Source organism: Rutilus rutilus (genome assembly GCF_951802725.1).
Source record: "Rutilus rutilus genome assembly, chromosome: 2".
NCBI lineage: Eukaryota > Metazoa > Chordata > Actinopteri > Cypriniformes > Leuciscidae > Rutilus > Rutilus rutilus.
In genome coordinates, this window is record NC_140210.1 from 59,982,951 (window position 1) to 59,999,705 (window position 16,755).

The following is a 16,755-nucleotide window of genomic DNA, read 5'->3' on the forward strand; positions in this document are numbered from 1 at the left end:
CACTTTAATGACAATTAATAGGTCATTTTCAATGCCATTAAAGTGAAATAACTGAACATAAACATACAAGCTTGATAAAAATGATCATTCTAGAAGAAAATATCAGATGGCATTTAGAGGTTTTTGCATCTGAAGTCTTCATATATATATATATATATACACATACAGTATATACGCATCTGCCATTGCCATTTATGTTGATCATAAATGTTGATGCTATGTCCTTACAAAAAGCTCTGTCATTGTTATATCAAGTATGTTTATGTTGTGTTTACTATTTCAGACAATACAGGCTGGTTGCCTATCGTATCGTGATGGAATGGGCCCTGAAAGGAGAGAAGCTCGGCCCAGGCAACAGGAAAGTTCTTCCCTCCTGTGTAGTGGAGCTAATAAGAAAAACATACCCATCACCAAATGGACAATATGCAGGGTTCAAAGAATCAGAGGACGCACTGCAATTGTTTTAGACGTGCAATACACAAAAATACTATTAGCAACATTTTGTTACATTTACCTTTATATGGAAAATAATTAACCCTCTGGGGTCTGAGCTGTTTTCTGGGCCCTGGAGGTGTTCTGACATGCTCTGACATTTGTGGTTATTTCTGTTACTTGTGACATTTTCATGGCTAAAGTCTAATTACACTGTATTCAGCACAAACTCTGCTACAATAATATATCAACAGCATGTATGTAAAAGTTTGTAGTTTTGAGATAATGACATTTATGCGTGGTGTGTGAAAATACAAAAATAAATTCTCACTGAAATAAGGTCATAAAACCCATACTGATTATTTCTTCACAAGACTTTTGAAAATTGTATGACGTAGCCTAGAATATTTGCTCTAAAACTATGTGAAAATCACCCTGACTGCTCATTCAGAGAAGACAATATATTGATTTAAAAATTTTACGACGTGTTTTGTGTGAGAAAGCAATATGCGAAGGGGCGGATCATCTCATTAATATGTAAGCTTTCCACACCTGAGAAAGACAAAGACACTCCCTAATGGCCCTATTAGGAGCTTATCAGGGCCCATCATTCTGACCAATCTTGCACAAAGAATGAGGAGAAAAAAAAAAAAAAGTGAACATACTGATATCAAGAGAAAGGCCGGCACGATTTTAGGCAAGGCAAGGCAAGGCAAGTTTATTTATATAGCACATTTCATACACAATGGCAATTCAAAGTGCTTTACATAGAAGAAATTAAAATAATAAAAAGAAATAAGAATAATTAAAACAGTTTAGAAGAATACAAAATAAAATACAGTACAAACAGTCGGACGAACATTGGCACAGTGCTCATTCAGTAAATGCATAGTTAAACAGATGTGTTTTGAGTCTGGATTTGAATGTGACTACAGTAGGAGCACATCTGATCTCCTCTGGAAGCTGGTTCCAGCTGTGGCTGGCATAATAGCTAAAAGCGGACTCGCCATGCTTAGAGTGAACCCTTGGTATTTCAAGCTGATATGATCCTAATGATCTGAGTGATCTGTTGGGTTTATATTCAGTGAGCATATCTGCAATGTATTTAGGTCCTAGGCCATTGAATGATTTATATACCAGTAATAATACTTTAAAATCAATCCTAAATTTAACTGGGAGCCAGTGTAAAGACCTGAGGACTGGTGTGATATGTTCATATTTTCTGGTTCTGCTCAGAATCCTGGCGGCAGCGTTCTGTATGAGCTGCAACTGTCTTATGGTCTTTTTGGGAAGGCCAGTGAGGAGTCCATTACAGTAATCCACCCTGCTGGTGATGAAAGCATGAACAAGTTTCTCTAAGTCTTGTCTGGAAACAAAGCATCTTATTCTTGCTATATTTTTCAGATGATAGTATGCTGATTTAGTTATTGCTTTGACATGACTACTGAAACTAAGGTCTGACTCTAGTGTCACACCAAGATTCCTGACTTGATGTTTAGTTGTTTGACCCCTAGAGTGAAGGTATGCGTTCACCTTGAGAACTTCATCTTTGTTTCCAAACGCAATGACTTCAGTTTTGTCTTTGTTTAACTGAAGAAAGTTTTGACACATCCAACTGTTAACTTCATCAATGCATTGGCACAGGGAGTCAATGGGGCTGTAATCGTTAGGCGATAGGGCTAAGTAGAGCTGTGTGTCGTCTGCATAGCTGTGGTAAGCAATTTGGTTCTTTCTCATTATTTGGCTCATTGGGAGCATATACAGGTTGAACATGAGTGGTGCAAGAATTGAGCCTTGAGGGACTCCGCATGTCATGAATGTCCACTCAGACTTATGGTCTCCTATACTCACATAATAACCTCTCCCATCTAAGTATGACCTGAACCATTTTAGGACTATCCCAGAAAGCCCCACCCAGTTTTCCAGCCTGTCCAGAAGTATGTTGTGATCGACAGTGTCAAATGCAGCACTGAGGTCGAGTAGTACCAGCACTGATAATTTGCCTGAGTCAGTATTTAAGCGAATATCGTTTATTATCTTTATGAGCGCTGTCTCTGTGCTGTGGTGCGGTCGGAAACCAGATTGAAAATTGTCAAAGTATCCATTCGAGCATAAGAATTTGTTCAGCTGATTGAAGACAACTTTTTCAATGATCTTACCTATGAAAGGAAGATTTGAGATCGGTCTATAGTTGCTTAATATGGTCTTATCCAGATTGCTCTTTTTCAGGAGGGGCTTGACAACTGCAGTTTTCAGGGAGTTTGGAAAACTCCCAGAGAGAAGTGAAGCATTTACCACTTCTAGAAGATCTGCTTCTAAACTGTTTAACACACTTTTGAAAAACGATGTGGGAAGTGTGTCAAGAGCGCAGGTTGATGTTTTAAGGTGCTGTACGGTTTCTTCCAAAATTTTGCCATCAATTTCTTTGAAATCAGACATAGTAACTACTTTCTCAGGTGGTTTGATCTGTCTGACCCCAGCGCAAGACAAGGATGTGCTGATCACCTTTCTGATATTATTGATTTTCTCAGAGAAGAAAGAAGCAAACTCACTGCACTTGCTGTCTGAGAGCATTTCACTGGGAATCTGGCTTGGGGGGTTTGTCAGTCTCTCTACAGTAGCAAAAAGAGTGCGTGTGTTGTTTAAATTGCTGTTTATAATATTTGAGAAGAAAGTCTGTCTAGCTTTGCCTAGTTCCATATTGAAAGCATGAAGGCTGTCTTTGTAGATGTTATAATGGACTACAAGTTTTGTCTTCCGCCACATGCGCTCTGCTTTTCTGCATTGTCTTTTCATATTTTGCACTGCTGTTGAGTTTCTCCAAGGTGCCTTTTGTCTGCCACTCTTCTTCCTGACTTTAACAGGAGCAATATCATCAATTACACCTTTAACTTTTGAGTTAAAAGAATCAAGGAGAAAATCAACAGAGTCTGCAGATATGCTTGGTGTTAAGGATATAGCCTTCATAAATAGGACACTAGTGTTCTCATTTAAGCATCTCTTCTTGACAGACACAGATCTAGCTTCAGTGGCAGGAGAGATCAATATATCAAAGAAAATACAGAAATGATCAGACAGTGCTACATCCTTAATAACAATCGATGAAATTTTAGGAATACATTTTAGATTTTTCTGGTTAAAATTGCTTTTTAAAATTCACAGAATGCACACACACACTCACACAAATGTTTCCAACAATATATTATATAATGAACACCAGGTTTGTTGTGCCTTGTAGGTATAGGCTATGCGCAGTGCTGCAAAAAATAATAACAATATAGCAGCCTATACACATTTTCAAAAAGATTTCAGTAACAACTAAGCTAGAGAAAAATATATTGATTATCATGTTACTTCAAATGTTTCCATTCGTTATGATGATATGAAATGAGATAATAGTAAAACATGAAGCCGTTTGGAGCGTTTTGCTTTTCCAAAATATGATGCATTCAAACGCGATCGCGATCAAAATATGATGCATTCAAACGCGATCGCGATCAAAATATGATACATTCAAACGCGATCGCGATCAAATATAAAATATTATGGTTAGGCCTACCAAGGCTACCATATACATATCTACGTTTGAGCAGATATCCACAAACACAGTAACAGTAAACACGAATCTAAATATTATAATATTCACCATATATCTAGCAACAGTTCAACTGCAATGTGAAATTTATGCAACGATAACAAACTAATATGTAAGAATTTCTTACCTTATCTTTCTTGTCTTCAAATCGCGTTCTTCTTCTGGGGTAAAGCCAATGTAAGCTCACGTCTTTCAAACTCGACGAAAAGCAGAGACTGATGAAGTGTTTTGTTTTTGAGGTAATGAGCGCGTTCGCGTTCCATGTGGAGATTTGCATGTGAATCTCTTTTGCGCGAGTGGGCGTGTTCAAATTAAAAGTAATTAGGAAGCGTTTGAGAAGCTGGACATCTTGTTGGTTTTATACAAATTACTTAAACAGAGAATATTTGTTTTCAGTTTGAATCCGATCATTTAAAAGTACACACTTAAATGTTTATAAAGGTATATGGCTCATAAATGTGTGACAAGTATTCGCTGAGTTTTGTTTCAGTTTATAGACGTGCTCAAGAAAAAAAAGTTCACCGCGACGGAGAGGCAGAACGCACACCCTGTTTATTTTCTTTATTTTACAAAAGCACAATGTTTTGATTTGATTGTAAGTGGACACATACAAAAGTAGAAATATCACAGATTCTTTTTTTATATTTCTTTTTTCTGTATGACCATAAATGACGGAGTAATTTAAATTTAAAGTGCTACAATGTAAAAAAAATCCAGCAAAACGCGGGGGCGCGTTTGCCGACCTCAGAGGGTTAAAAAAAATAATTTGTTTACAAAACAAATAATTCTGTACTGCTCAATAAAACTATGTTCACTAAGAGATAGATGTGATATTTATTATAACTCTTACTGTTATACAAAGGTGAAGGTAAGGTCATGTTAGCTTATAAAGCACATTTATTACAACATAAGTTTACCAAAAGATGCTATACAGTACTTCAAAATTATTAGGAAATAAATACAAAAATTAAAGTGTAATGGAGTAAAATATATACAAAAAGCAATATGGCCTGGTAAGAGACTGGCCAAGGCTTCTTCAGTCTCAGACATCCTCAGTATGTTTTTGGAGAAAACGTGATGCATGTTGGGCAACCAAGTCGTCCTTGTTTGGCTTTGGAGTAGGAGCAATGTTGGTTGGTATGCTGACTGGAGGATGGATGTGGAACGCTGGATCTCCAAGCCTGACACTCTTGTCAATTCGCCGTTGAATGACTTGTTGCACCAATTCTTTCCGGAAATCCTGAGATGTTGACTCATACAGCTTCCTTACAACCCACTGCTTTGATTGCTTGGAGTAAATAACATTGTACTTTTCTTTTCCTGTGAATGAGGAGAGGGACGGACACAAGAATCATGAGGATAGTACATCATGGTACATGCTATGAAATTGAATAAACTGAATTGTGTGGCCTGTGACTTGAGGAATGATGAGACAAATAAAAAGCTGGAACTTTAAAATACAAAGAAAACATAGTAAGATGGAAGATATCCATCTCAAAATGTCAATTCTCAGTAAAAACAGCTCTATATTTATTTTCTGTTTTCCTAATATTGGTTTTATCACTTGAAGTGTTATCACTTGGTGGTTGGACAGGAAGAGTATAATATATACTAGTATTGTTTTCTCTGAACACTCAAAACTCCCAAAGTTGTACAATTACTGATTTATCCAGTGAATGTATGGCATGACAAATAGTATATGTCTGTGTCCTTCATACTTACCAGACTGAGTACGGCCCAGCTGACGGTCAACATTGAGGTTGTGGTCAATGACACTCAGTTGAAGCCTTGCCTGCATACTGACATATGTGAAGTGGCGCCTCTTCTCTGCGTACTTCAGCATAGAGCTGTGGAACACTTCAAGGTTCCCTGAAGTAAAAAAACAAGGATTTACACATTTTCAACGTTACATGTCTTCAAAACATCCTACAAATTATTAGTATGATCGCCATTTCATTTTTTATATTTTTTGGTAAAACATAGTTTTACTTTCATAGCTGTAAGATGTTGATTTCTCAAAGGACAAGTGAACAATTCAATAACTCGTGTTGCCCTTAGAAGTGTTTATGGCTATTTGTTCTAATTATGCAAACTTACCAGTATGCTTGAATAAAGTCAACTGACTGAAGACCCTCAAGAGATTTTTATCTAGTACGACAGCCTTGAGAGCATTCCAGGCAGCAGACCCCTTCTTCAACCATTTCTTTCTTATTTGTTGGTCATCGCTGAGGTCGTCATGGTAACACCTGTACTCCTGCCCATTTTCTTCCCATCGGTGAACACCACACACATGATACAGGATAGAGGTCCACCGGCGTCTCAATTCCTTTTTGAGGACATTTAGACACCGCTTAGCAAATTTCACAAATTAAATCTTTGCCACAAAGTATGCTCATTGTGTAACAAAAATCATTTACATAATCATCAATAAATAAGGACCAGACCCGTTGCAAGAAATTACAATACCCGTAGAACAAACGCGGACTAAACCTGGTCTCAACCAGGACTGAACCTGGACTAAACCAGGACTAAACCTGGTCTGAATCTATTTTATGTGGTAGTGCATTTTATTCATCACCGAAGAACCATGGAGATGACCACGGTTCAAAGCCTCAAAATGTTTGGTTCAAACGTTTCCCTTTTTCTTGAGGCTTCATTTTGCCCATCACTAGTTATGTATAACCAAACAATTCCAAGAGCATCACCTTCTCATCACCACCACAAGAACTGCATGACCACCAGAAGTGATTGCCCAGAGACTTGATCCAAGGCTGCAGATCCCGGTTTTCCTTCTTCCTTGCTGCTGCAGTTGCTTTCTTCTTTACACCTATAATGCACAAAGATAAAAATGAAAAATCATAACGTGAACAATAATTTTGCTAAATATCAGAACATGAAAGTAAACTCTGAATTCTACAACAGCTTCACTGCTTTCATTCTTCATATGCAAAAGCTCAACCATGATGATTACTATAATAAAACACAGTGTATAGTAAGCAATGCCACCTTTAGCAACATGCCATGGGTCAAACTGATGTCTGAGCTCCGGATAAGACTCCCTCATGATCTTCCGTATTGATGGAGCCCGGTCAGTCGTAACAACATCAACACTAACTCCAGAGTCCAGCAGACGATCCAGACCCCTCCGGAAACCAACAGACTCCATTGCTGGTGAACTCGTAGTCTCAGATACCTAAATTGTTCATTGAAGAAAAGAAGTGCGGGGAGGCTTATAAAAGTAGAACATAGGGATCAGGGACACTCAGTAAAAGGACAATACTGGATATATTTTACCTGAATTAGGTCTGACATAATTATCTTCTTTGTTGCATCATCCATGAAGCTGTAACAGGTGTTCACTAGTTAACACTTACAAATAAGTCAGATAGAATAAATGCGTATTTGGCGTGCTGTCCGAGGAGAGGGCTCCGGGCTCGGTATTCGGCCCGAACCCAGAGTACTCCCCCCGTATTCCTGGCTGTGAAAGAACAAGCCAAGGGTGAGCAGTCGGGGTGGTGGAGGGATGCTGAAACTGTCAAGGAAGTTAGGTGAGTTGACAGAGTGAATATATATATGCTTCCTCTCATGCTGATAGGGTAGACATGGTAATTGTTTGATGACATGATTGATAGATTGGTTGATTGATTGATTATTTGAACGTGCTCCTCCCGAACTTTGTTTATAAAACATCATTACTTGGCACTGTAGCCTGGGGAGTCAGATCTGCAGATGACAAGTAAGGAAGTTACTTGTGGGCTGAAGGCAATCGTGATTTGACTGAATTATAATATAAGACATAATATTGTAACAGTAATGAGCACATATACTGTATGATATTTAACGGAAATATTTACCTTGCATCACCACAAATATCTGTGTGTCCACCATGAGACGCTGCTTCCTGGAGTCCGGCGATATTTTTTTCTTGCATGTCAGTGTAGGCTTTGTGAATTACAGGTATCATATAAGTGGACTGTAGTGAGTAGTACGATGTCTTCTTAGGAAGCTGTAAATTCAGAAGATCGGCCCACTCTGCAATTTCATTTTGTGTTGTTCCAGTGAAAATAATGGCTGCTGAGGACACTAGGTTATTCTCAGGGATTCCACGGACATCTGGACATGACTGCCACACTCCTGTATGGTGATTGAGACAAGTCCATTCTATTTTGATCTTTGATCCACAGCTGGTGATTTTCTTGTCAGTAATGGATACACCACATGTGTGACAAGTTGAAAACAGTTCCATAAGGGCCGACTTGTTCACAATCCACTTCCTCTCAGACCAATCACCTCTCCTTTCTGCTCCCACAATGCTCACGTCTGAGGAAGATGATCTTGTGGATGTACAGTCACTACTCAGAGGAAGAAATGTGCAGTCATCCCCTACACAAGGCGCCTCTATGGAACTCATGCTTGTATCCAGTGTCTCAGATGCAACTGTTGAGCTCGGGTTCCCTGACTTAATGAGGAAAAAGAAAAACAGTGAAGTGTTAGTCAAAGTAAAGTGGCTGACTGACAGCATTTATAAGGACCTCATTTAGGATATGCAATAAGGCTCATCTTCAAGATTTAACTTTATGAAATTGTTCGATTTTTTTTAAGTGTGTGTAAAATAAAATTATATTTTTTTGCTAACCTGTGATTGTTCACAGGTGGGAGGTAGGGCCAAGTATGTACCAGATGTTGATGGTTTTGTTTTTGGAACGGTTTCTGGTGGGCTGGTGAGAACCATCTTCAAGTGTTCATGGTCAAATCTGCACTTCAGAGGGGTTGACTGAGGGAGTCCAGAGAATGCGTGGTCCACTTCGTCAGGGATTGAATCAGTACTGCACCCAGACTGGGCTGCTGCAGCCATCACAACAGGAGTGCATGCCTTTGAAAATATAAAAAAAAATTTTATTGTAAATATCAATAATTTCAATCATGTTTTACAAGCCCAGTAAAAGTTACAGTATATCAACATTTTACTATCTACAAATAGTAACAGTAACAAAAAGTTCTTTAAAATTATTTCACTAAAACTACAACTTTTAAAGGGTAAAAAATACCTGCATCCACTTTGCAGTCTTTCTAACAAGAATATTCTCCCATAAAGCATACGTTTCTTGATCTTCATGTACGTTTTATGGACTAATTTCAAACTTACACTGAGCACCCTGCATACAGCTGACTTTATTGACTGTAATCCTGGATTGCAAAGACAACATTATGGACATGGTCGACGTAATTGCTGATGATAGTAATAATATTCTACATAATGTTATGTTTTATAGAGGAGTAACTGGAAATACCACATTGAGCTATTTGCTGCACACAACGTTACTTGTTGTTCGTGTATAGCCTGTTTTCTTGATAACATCGAGGCAAAACTTTATTACCCTTCGGTCTATTGAAAATAATCGGGCCAAGCAGGCTTGACGCCGTTGTCCAGTGTACTTACCCAGGGTGCTGGGACAGCAGTACTCTTCAAAACACGTTGCTTCCTCTGTCCTTGGCAGGAAGAAACATAGTCGTCGTCGCTGAAGTGTGCACTGCAAACGCGAAGCTTCTTTATCTTCGCCAGTTTGGTGTTCACATTGAAGCCCAGAGCAATGAGCCAAAGTAGCCTCAGAGCAACATCTGCCACAGGAAATCTTTGAAATGTGTGAGGTGCCACATCTTTGTTTGTACAGTCCGGATAGTCACAAGTCCGCACCATTTTCTACAAAGCTTGTACAAACTGATCGCTCTTGGTGAGTAGCTATGTTAGCTCGTTCGTGTAGCTGTTCTGAGCACGTAAACACTGCTGTAAACACTGCCGAACAACTGAAAAAGTGGTGTGCGCCTGCGCAGCTCGCAGCTGGCTGTAGGTAGCGGCAGTGCGCAGTGATATGACAGGGGAGAAAATAGTGCCAAGCCATTACGAGGTCTGACCTCTCCATAGACAACGTTTTAGTGACGCAAATATATCACTCTTTTGAACACATATTGATTTGAGAAGAAAAAAGCTTTATTGCCGTGACCCCAGCAAACTTGCCGGACTAATTTCATCTTGACCAAAACTGGACCGGAGCTCGGCTCACAGGACGCTGTCGGGGGTAAGTCATGGTCAATGCACCACACTGCTTATGGGGAAGCTATAGAGATTCATGTCTAAAATCCTGAACTATCCCTTTAAAATCGGGTGCAGACAGAGATTATATGTGCTACACCACTAAGATATATTGGGAATAATACGCGGTATTCAGTGATATGTTTCGTTTTGAATTTGAGGTGGTAGAAGGGATTAGTCGTGTGTTAACTTACCGAACTGTTACCCCACACACTCTGTCTATAGTTTGCTGCTTCTCGTCGGACGGCTTAAATCCAAACCAAGTCCAAATAATGGAGGTTGCACGGTTGCACCGATCTTTTTCACCAGCTTTCACTTTCAGTAGTTTACTTAAGATGACGACGAATATAAGTTAATGCGTTGCAGCCGGGTGTACATCGCGGCCGCGGGTAGATGGCGTCATCATAGCTTGTGTAGTATAGAGCCAGCTCCCAACCCAACTTGGAGAATAGATTAACGGCGATATTTTTTAACGCCGATAACGGCCCACCACTAATAAAAATATAATGTATTTAGACAGTATCACATATTTTACCAGAGGCTGAAATATATTTGCACTAAATCACATTATATAACCCAAGCAGATATTCGCAAACAAGCTACATTACGCATAAGGCAGTATTTTAGCATTATAATCAGTGTCATAAGCTAATCAAAACTGAGTGAAATATATTTCATATACAAATATGTTTAAAGAGCAATATCATATTTAAAAAAGTTTACACTTGAGCATATACATGAATGTTAGGGATATTGTAAGGCAATCGTTCTTGTAAGATGTCAAAAGATAGCCAAAACTAGGCAAAATATAGTCCTCATCCTCGATACGCGATGAACTATCAGTGAATCTGATAACGAAACTTCGTGTTTTTATGGCATTGATCGGGGGGCGTGTGCAATGCATAGATCACATAAACTATTTACCATGTGAATAGCGCCGGGGGCGGGGCGGCCTCAGCTCATTATAGAGATAATGAAGGGAGAACGAAAAAACGGTACATCTCCTTGCTTTCAAACGGATTACATAAGATGGGAATATTTGTTTTTTATATAAATTACTTCATTTAAAAGAAGAGAATCCAGGCTTCATAAAGACATATCTCACGTGTCTGTGTGAGAAGTATTCGCTGAGTTACAGTTCATTTTCGGACGCGTTTCAGAATGGACTTCACTGACAGAGAGAAGGCAGAACTCGCATCATGTTTATTTTTCTTTATTTGGCGAAAAGCACAACACTTTGTTTTTATTGTGAGTATACACACAAAAATACACACTTAACAGGATGTATGACACAAGTATGTAAGATCAAAATCAACTGAGTATTTTGAGTCTCTTTTGCACTGATAAGAACAGAAACGATCCTATCGCTCGACCTCAGGGGGTTAACACACATATTTCAGGGTTTTATAATCACTGGGTCCCGAATGTGAGGTGGGCTAGTTAGGGGGACTCAGAGAACATTTGGATTTCTCTGATCTACTTGTGTGCATTTTAAGATTGGAAAAAAATTGGATGATTATATTAATTCTCAACATGTACACATTCATTATCTAACATGATGAAAGCGGCTTTCATTTTTCTTATCACTTCACGATGACAGTAAACCCATTATTACATGCGTCACTAGGCCTGTTTTCAGTTCAAACTGGCGAAATTAGACAAAAGTTTATTAGTTTGCCTCATTATTTGTGTCATTCGTTTCACATTTATGACCTAAAAAACTGTCAAGTATAAAATGCAAACGTGCAAACAAAGTTTTCCAAAATCTCCACTCACACACACACACACACACACTTGCGTTAAAAGGGACGATGATGCACACACACACACACACTCCTGCGTTAAAAGGGACGATGATGCACTCTCTCTCACACACACACACACACTCAAAGCTGTCCATCGTTTCCGATGATGACGCTTGCTTCGGGGTTAGGGAGGGGATCAACGACATTGCCGTTGGTGCCACTTCTCATGGGCGTTGAGGCCGATCCTTGAGCCGCACACTCGTCCACAGGTGGAGCAAGGGAAACCAAAGGGCAGAGGAGCCCCAGCTGGCCTCTGGTGTCTTTGTCTGCGTCTCTCGGCTCTCCGCTGTTGGTCTTTGTCGTGGATTTGTGAAACTACTCGGGCACAGGTAACCTGCCAGGCAGATCTATCCTGTGCCAGAGCTTCAAGCTGCATGGGATTGATGTTGGAATGCTTTAAAAGTCCCTTGGTGTAGTCCTTATAGCGCTTCTTTTGTCCACCAGCTGCTCGTTTGGCGCCTTGTAGTTGGCCATAGAGGACTTGGCGAGGCAAGCGGTGGTCCGGCATACGGATGGTATGCCCTATCCATCGTAGGTGTTTCTTAGCCACAGCAGCTTCCATGCAGATAGAATTGGTGCTCTGTAGGATTTCCGCATGTTGGACTCGGTCCATCCAGGAGAGGCCGAGGATCTTCTGGAGGCAGCGGATGTGGAAGGATTGCAAGAGTGGGATGTGTCCGCTGTATGGAGTCCATGTTTCCGCCCCATAAAGCAGGGTGGAGACACACACAGCATTATAAACAGCAACCTTGGTGCTGACCCTCAGATTTCGGTTTTCAAAAACCCTACTACGAAGGCGACCGAATGATGAAGAGGCTTTTTTGATACGGGTGTGTATTTCCATATCAGGGGAGCAGCAAGAGGACAGAGTTGAACCGAGGTAGGTGAACTGATCTACATTTTTAAGTGGAATGCCGTTTATATGGAAGCTGGGGAGTGAAGAGGTTTGAGAGAAGATTTGGGAAATAACTTCAGTTTTTTTTTATGTTAACCTGAAGACCAAAGAATTGGTAGAGACTGGTCATTGTGTTGAGGGCGTGTTGCATGGTTTCAGGACTATGTGCTAGAATCGCACAGTCATCAGCATATTGTAGTTCAGCTATGCAGCAGGATTTGGTCTTCGTGTAGGCCTGCAACCTCCGGATGTTAAAGAGGCTTCCATCAAGGCGGTATTCAAGAAGAACACCTGTGTGTGTGTGTGTGTCTCGAAGGATCACCACCTTATCGTGGTGGGGCACTTTGCGTGTCTCCGTGACCCCTAGAGCTATGTCGGCGGGAGTCTTGTACTCCTGGTAGGGCCACCCATGCCGAACAGGTCAAAGGGTAGAGGCCAGACCAAGAGTGATCCCAAATGCCTCAACGATGGAGTCGCCGGAAAATGGTGGGTGTGAGAGAACCACCAAAATGACGGCAAAGTCTGAAGAAGGCAGCCCCACCGCCACGTGGGTAAACCCGGAGGGGTACAGTGGCTAGGGGAGTAAACCCTGACGACAAATCTGCCTTTGGGGACAGGCATAGGCGGAACCCAGCAGACCGGGTTACCGGCAGCCCCCTGCAACTCCTTTCAGACGAAGGTCGTCATGGGTTCTCTCATGCCACCGGAGATCCTTCTGGAAGGAGCCAAGATGGTGGGAGTGTGGAATGCACACCTGCACCTTCACCTTAATCCTTACCTATGTGCAAGCTTCTTGCTTCCCCCCCTGATCCCCCCCCCCCCCAAAAAAGTCCTGTGGCGATGTGGAATGGTGGCAGGCACAGGTCAAGGATGTGGCTAGAAGTGCCTAGCCAAACCATGCACACAGGTGGCAATGGAGTGATGGTCGTTGCAATTGTGGGATGGAGCAGCACATTGCCTCGGCAGCTTCCATCGCGACTGAGCAGTTCCACGCTGCTCACCCCTGAGATGGGGAAGGACCTGGAAAAGGTGGTTCAAAAAATGTCTGCCCCATACACTCTGGGCGGTATACCGCAACCGCCGGAGCATCCCACCATGCGGTCGAAAAACGAAAGAAAGAAATAGACACCTGAGTATTGCTTCATGGAATGTCCGCACCTTGTTGGACCTGGCTGAGACACCTGACAAGCCTCATCGTAGAACAGCACTTGTGGCCCTAGAGCTAGCAAGGTACAACATCGATGTTGCAGCCCTTAGTGAGACCAGACTTCATGGAGAGGACTCCCTGACGGAGGTTGGTGCAGGGTACACTTTCTTCTGGAAAGGGGTCCCCGAAGGCACTCGCCGGACCCATGGAGTTGGTTTTGCAGTGAAGTCCAAACTGCTGCAGCTTATCCCTGAATCCCCTGTCGGCATCAATGAGAGGCTGATGACCTGGCGCATCCCCCTTGCAAAAGGATGCTTTGCCACCCTCATTAGTGCCTATGCACCAATGCTTGCTGCTTAGTCTAACATCAAAGAGGACTTTTACCTTGCCCTCGACTCTGCCATAAGAAAAACTCCAGCCACAGACAAACTCATTCTCATGGGAGATTTCAATGCCAGAGTGGGCATAGAGCACCTGGTATGGGATAAGGTAATTGGCCGGCACGGAGTTGGGAAGATGAACGACAACGGCCTCCGGCTCCTTTCTCTCTGTGCAGAACACCAACTGGTCATCACCAACACCATATTTCAGATGAAGAACAGATTCAAAACCACCTGGCAGCACCCACGCTCAAAACATTGGCACCTCCTTGATTACGTAATAGTCCGCCAAAATGACCGGAAAGATGTCCTCTCCACTCGAGTCATGCGCGGAGCAGAGTGTTGGACTGACCACCGTATGGTCAGATCCAAACTCCTCATGAGTATTAGACCCCGTGGTCAGAGGACAGCTCCAAAACAAAAAATCAACTGTTCAGCACTCAGTAGCTCCACTTCACGAGACCTCCTTCGACAGCTCCTCGCTGATAACCTCAAAAAGATCCCGGAGGAATCAGCCGACTGGCCAACGCTGCGCCAAGCCATCCACAGTGCAGCTTCAGAGGCATTGGGCCAGTCGAGGAAACATCACCAGGACTGGTTTGACAGCAATTCGGCTGAGATACAGACACTCCTCAAAATAAAACATGATGCCCATAAAGCTCTCCTGTCCTGCCCTGGATCGCCTACCTTGAATGCCACCTTTAATGCAGCGAGATCTGCAACCCAACGTGCCCTCCGGATCATGGAGGACACTTGGTGGGTGAAGAAGGCAGAAGAGATACAGCGCATGGCAGAATGCAACAACTCGCAGGGCTTCTATGATGCCATCAAAACTCTCTACGGCCCCAGGAAGAGAGCGATTGCTCCAGTTCGTTCAGCTGATGGCTCGACTCTCCTCAAGGACCGCCATGAGATCCTCACCCGCTGGGCAAACCATTTTGAGACTCTCCTCAACCTCAATAACCCTGTTGACATTTCTATCCTGGATAACATCCCCGACCTACCACTAGTCACACACCTCAACAATCCCCCTCAGTTCCTGGAGACACGCCAAGCCATTGCGAGTCTTAAAAACAATAAAAGTGCTGGACCTGATGGCATTCCGGCAGAGGTCTTCAAGCATGGAGGGTACCTCCTTACACGCCGCCTGCACCTCCTCATCTGTCGCATCTGGGAATGTGAGACCCTCCCACAAGACTGGAAGGATGCTGATATTGTGGTCATCTATAAACAAAAAGGGGACAGAGCTGTGTGTGGCAACAGCCGTGGAATCTCCCTCCTCTCCATCGCAGGGAAAGTTTTGGCAAAAATCATGCTCAATAGGCTAGTTAAGTACATCTCAGAAGCTGCACTCCCGGAAACGCAATGAGGTTTCCGGAAGACTAGATCACACACACACACACACACACACACACACACACACACACACACACACAATTGCGTTCAAAGGGACGATGATGCTCACACACTCACACTCACACATACACACACACTCTTGTGTTCATAAGGAGGATGATAGACACACACACACTCACACATACACACACACTCTTGTGTTCATAAGGAGGATGATAGACACACACACACTCTTGTGTTCATAAGGAGGATGATAGACACACACACACACACTCTTGCGTTCATAAGGAGGATGATAGACACACACACACACACACACACACACACACACACACACACACACACTCTTGTGTTCATGAGGATGATAGACACACACACACTCTTGCGTTCATAAGGAGGATGATAGACACACACACACACACTCTTGTGTTCATAAGGAGGATGATAGACACACACACACACACACACACACACACACACTCTTGCATTCATAAGGAGGATGATAGACACACACACACACACACACACACACACACACACTCTTGCATTCATAAGGAGGATGATAGACACACACACACACACTCTTGCATTCATAAGGAGGATGATAGACACACACACTCACACATACACACTCTTGCATTCATAAGGAGGATGATAGACACACACACTCACACATACACACTCTTGCATTCATAAGGAGGATGATAGACACACACACACACTCACACTCACACATACTCTTGCGTTCATAAGGAGGATGATAGACACACACACACACACACACACTCTTGCGTTCATAAGGAGGATGATAGACACACACACACACACACACACACTCACACTCACACATACTCTTGCGTTCATAAGGAGGATGATAGACACACACACACACACACACTCTTGCGTTCATAAGGAGGATGATAGACACTCACACACACTTTCTTGTGTTTCCTCTAGAAATGAATGTGAATCATGTGTGTGTTTTATAGTGTGGATCATTGTGGAGAGTTCAGAATGACAGCAGGATTACACAAATGTAGGTCTACACACACAA

General features: G+C 42.1%; 2 protein-coding genes across 4 annotated transcripts in view; one reads left to right on the forward strand and one right to left on the reverse strand.

Moving 5' to 3' along the window:
• LOC311286248 (NACHT, LRR and PYD domains-containing protein 3-like) overlaps positions 1–16,755 on the forward strand; it is a 67,762-nt gene that overhangs the window by 32,472 nt on the left and 18,535 nt on the right. Inside the window, exon 8 of the mRNA XM_084402374.1 lies at positions 16,691–16,737. Coding sequence (XP_084258500.1) covers positions 16,691–16,737 — 47 coding nt within the window. The remainder of the gene's footprint in view (positions 1–16,690; positions 16,738–16,755) is intronic.
• Positions 1,197–16,720, reverse strand: LOC311286264 (uncharacterized protein). 3 transcript variants are annotated; one of them, XM_084402400.1, is made up of 10 exons: positions 9,468–16,719; positions 8,705–8,900; positions 7,882–8,486; positions 7,721–7,750; positions 7,322–7,382; positions 7,034–7,220; positions 6,733–6,854; positions 6,125–6,353; positions 5,750–5,896; positions 1,197–5,347 (listed from the first exon to the last, which is right to left on the reverse strand). In XM_084402400.1, the coding sequence occupies exons 3-10, from the start codon at positions 8,436–8,438 to the stop codon at positions 5,070–5,072; spliced, it is 1,611 nt and encodes a 536-aa protein (XP_084258526.1). In that variant the 5' UTR covers positions 8,439–8,486; positions 8,705–8,900; positions 9,468–16,719; the 3' UTR covers positions 1,197–5,069. The 3 variants fall into 3 exon arrangements, with proteins under 3 accessions (XP_084258526.1, XP_084258524.1, XP_084258525.1); XM_084402398.1 differs by having other exon boundaries at positions 7,882–8,900; positions 9,468–16,720; XM_084402399.1 differs by having other exon boundaries at positions 7,882–16,720.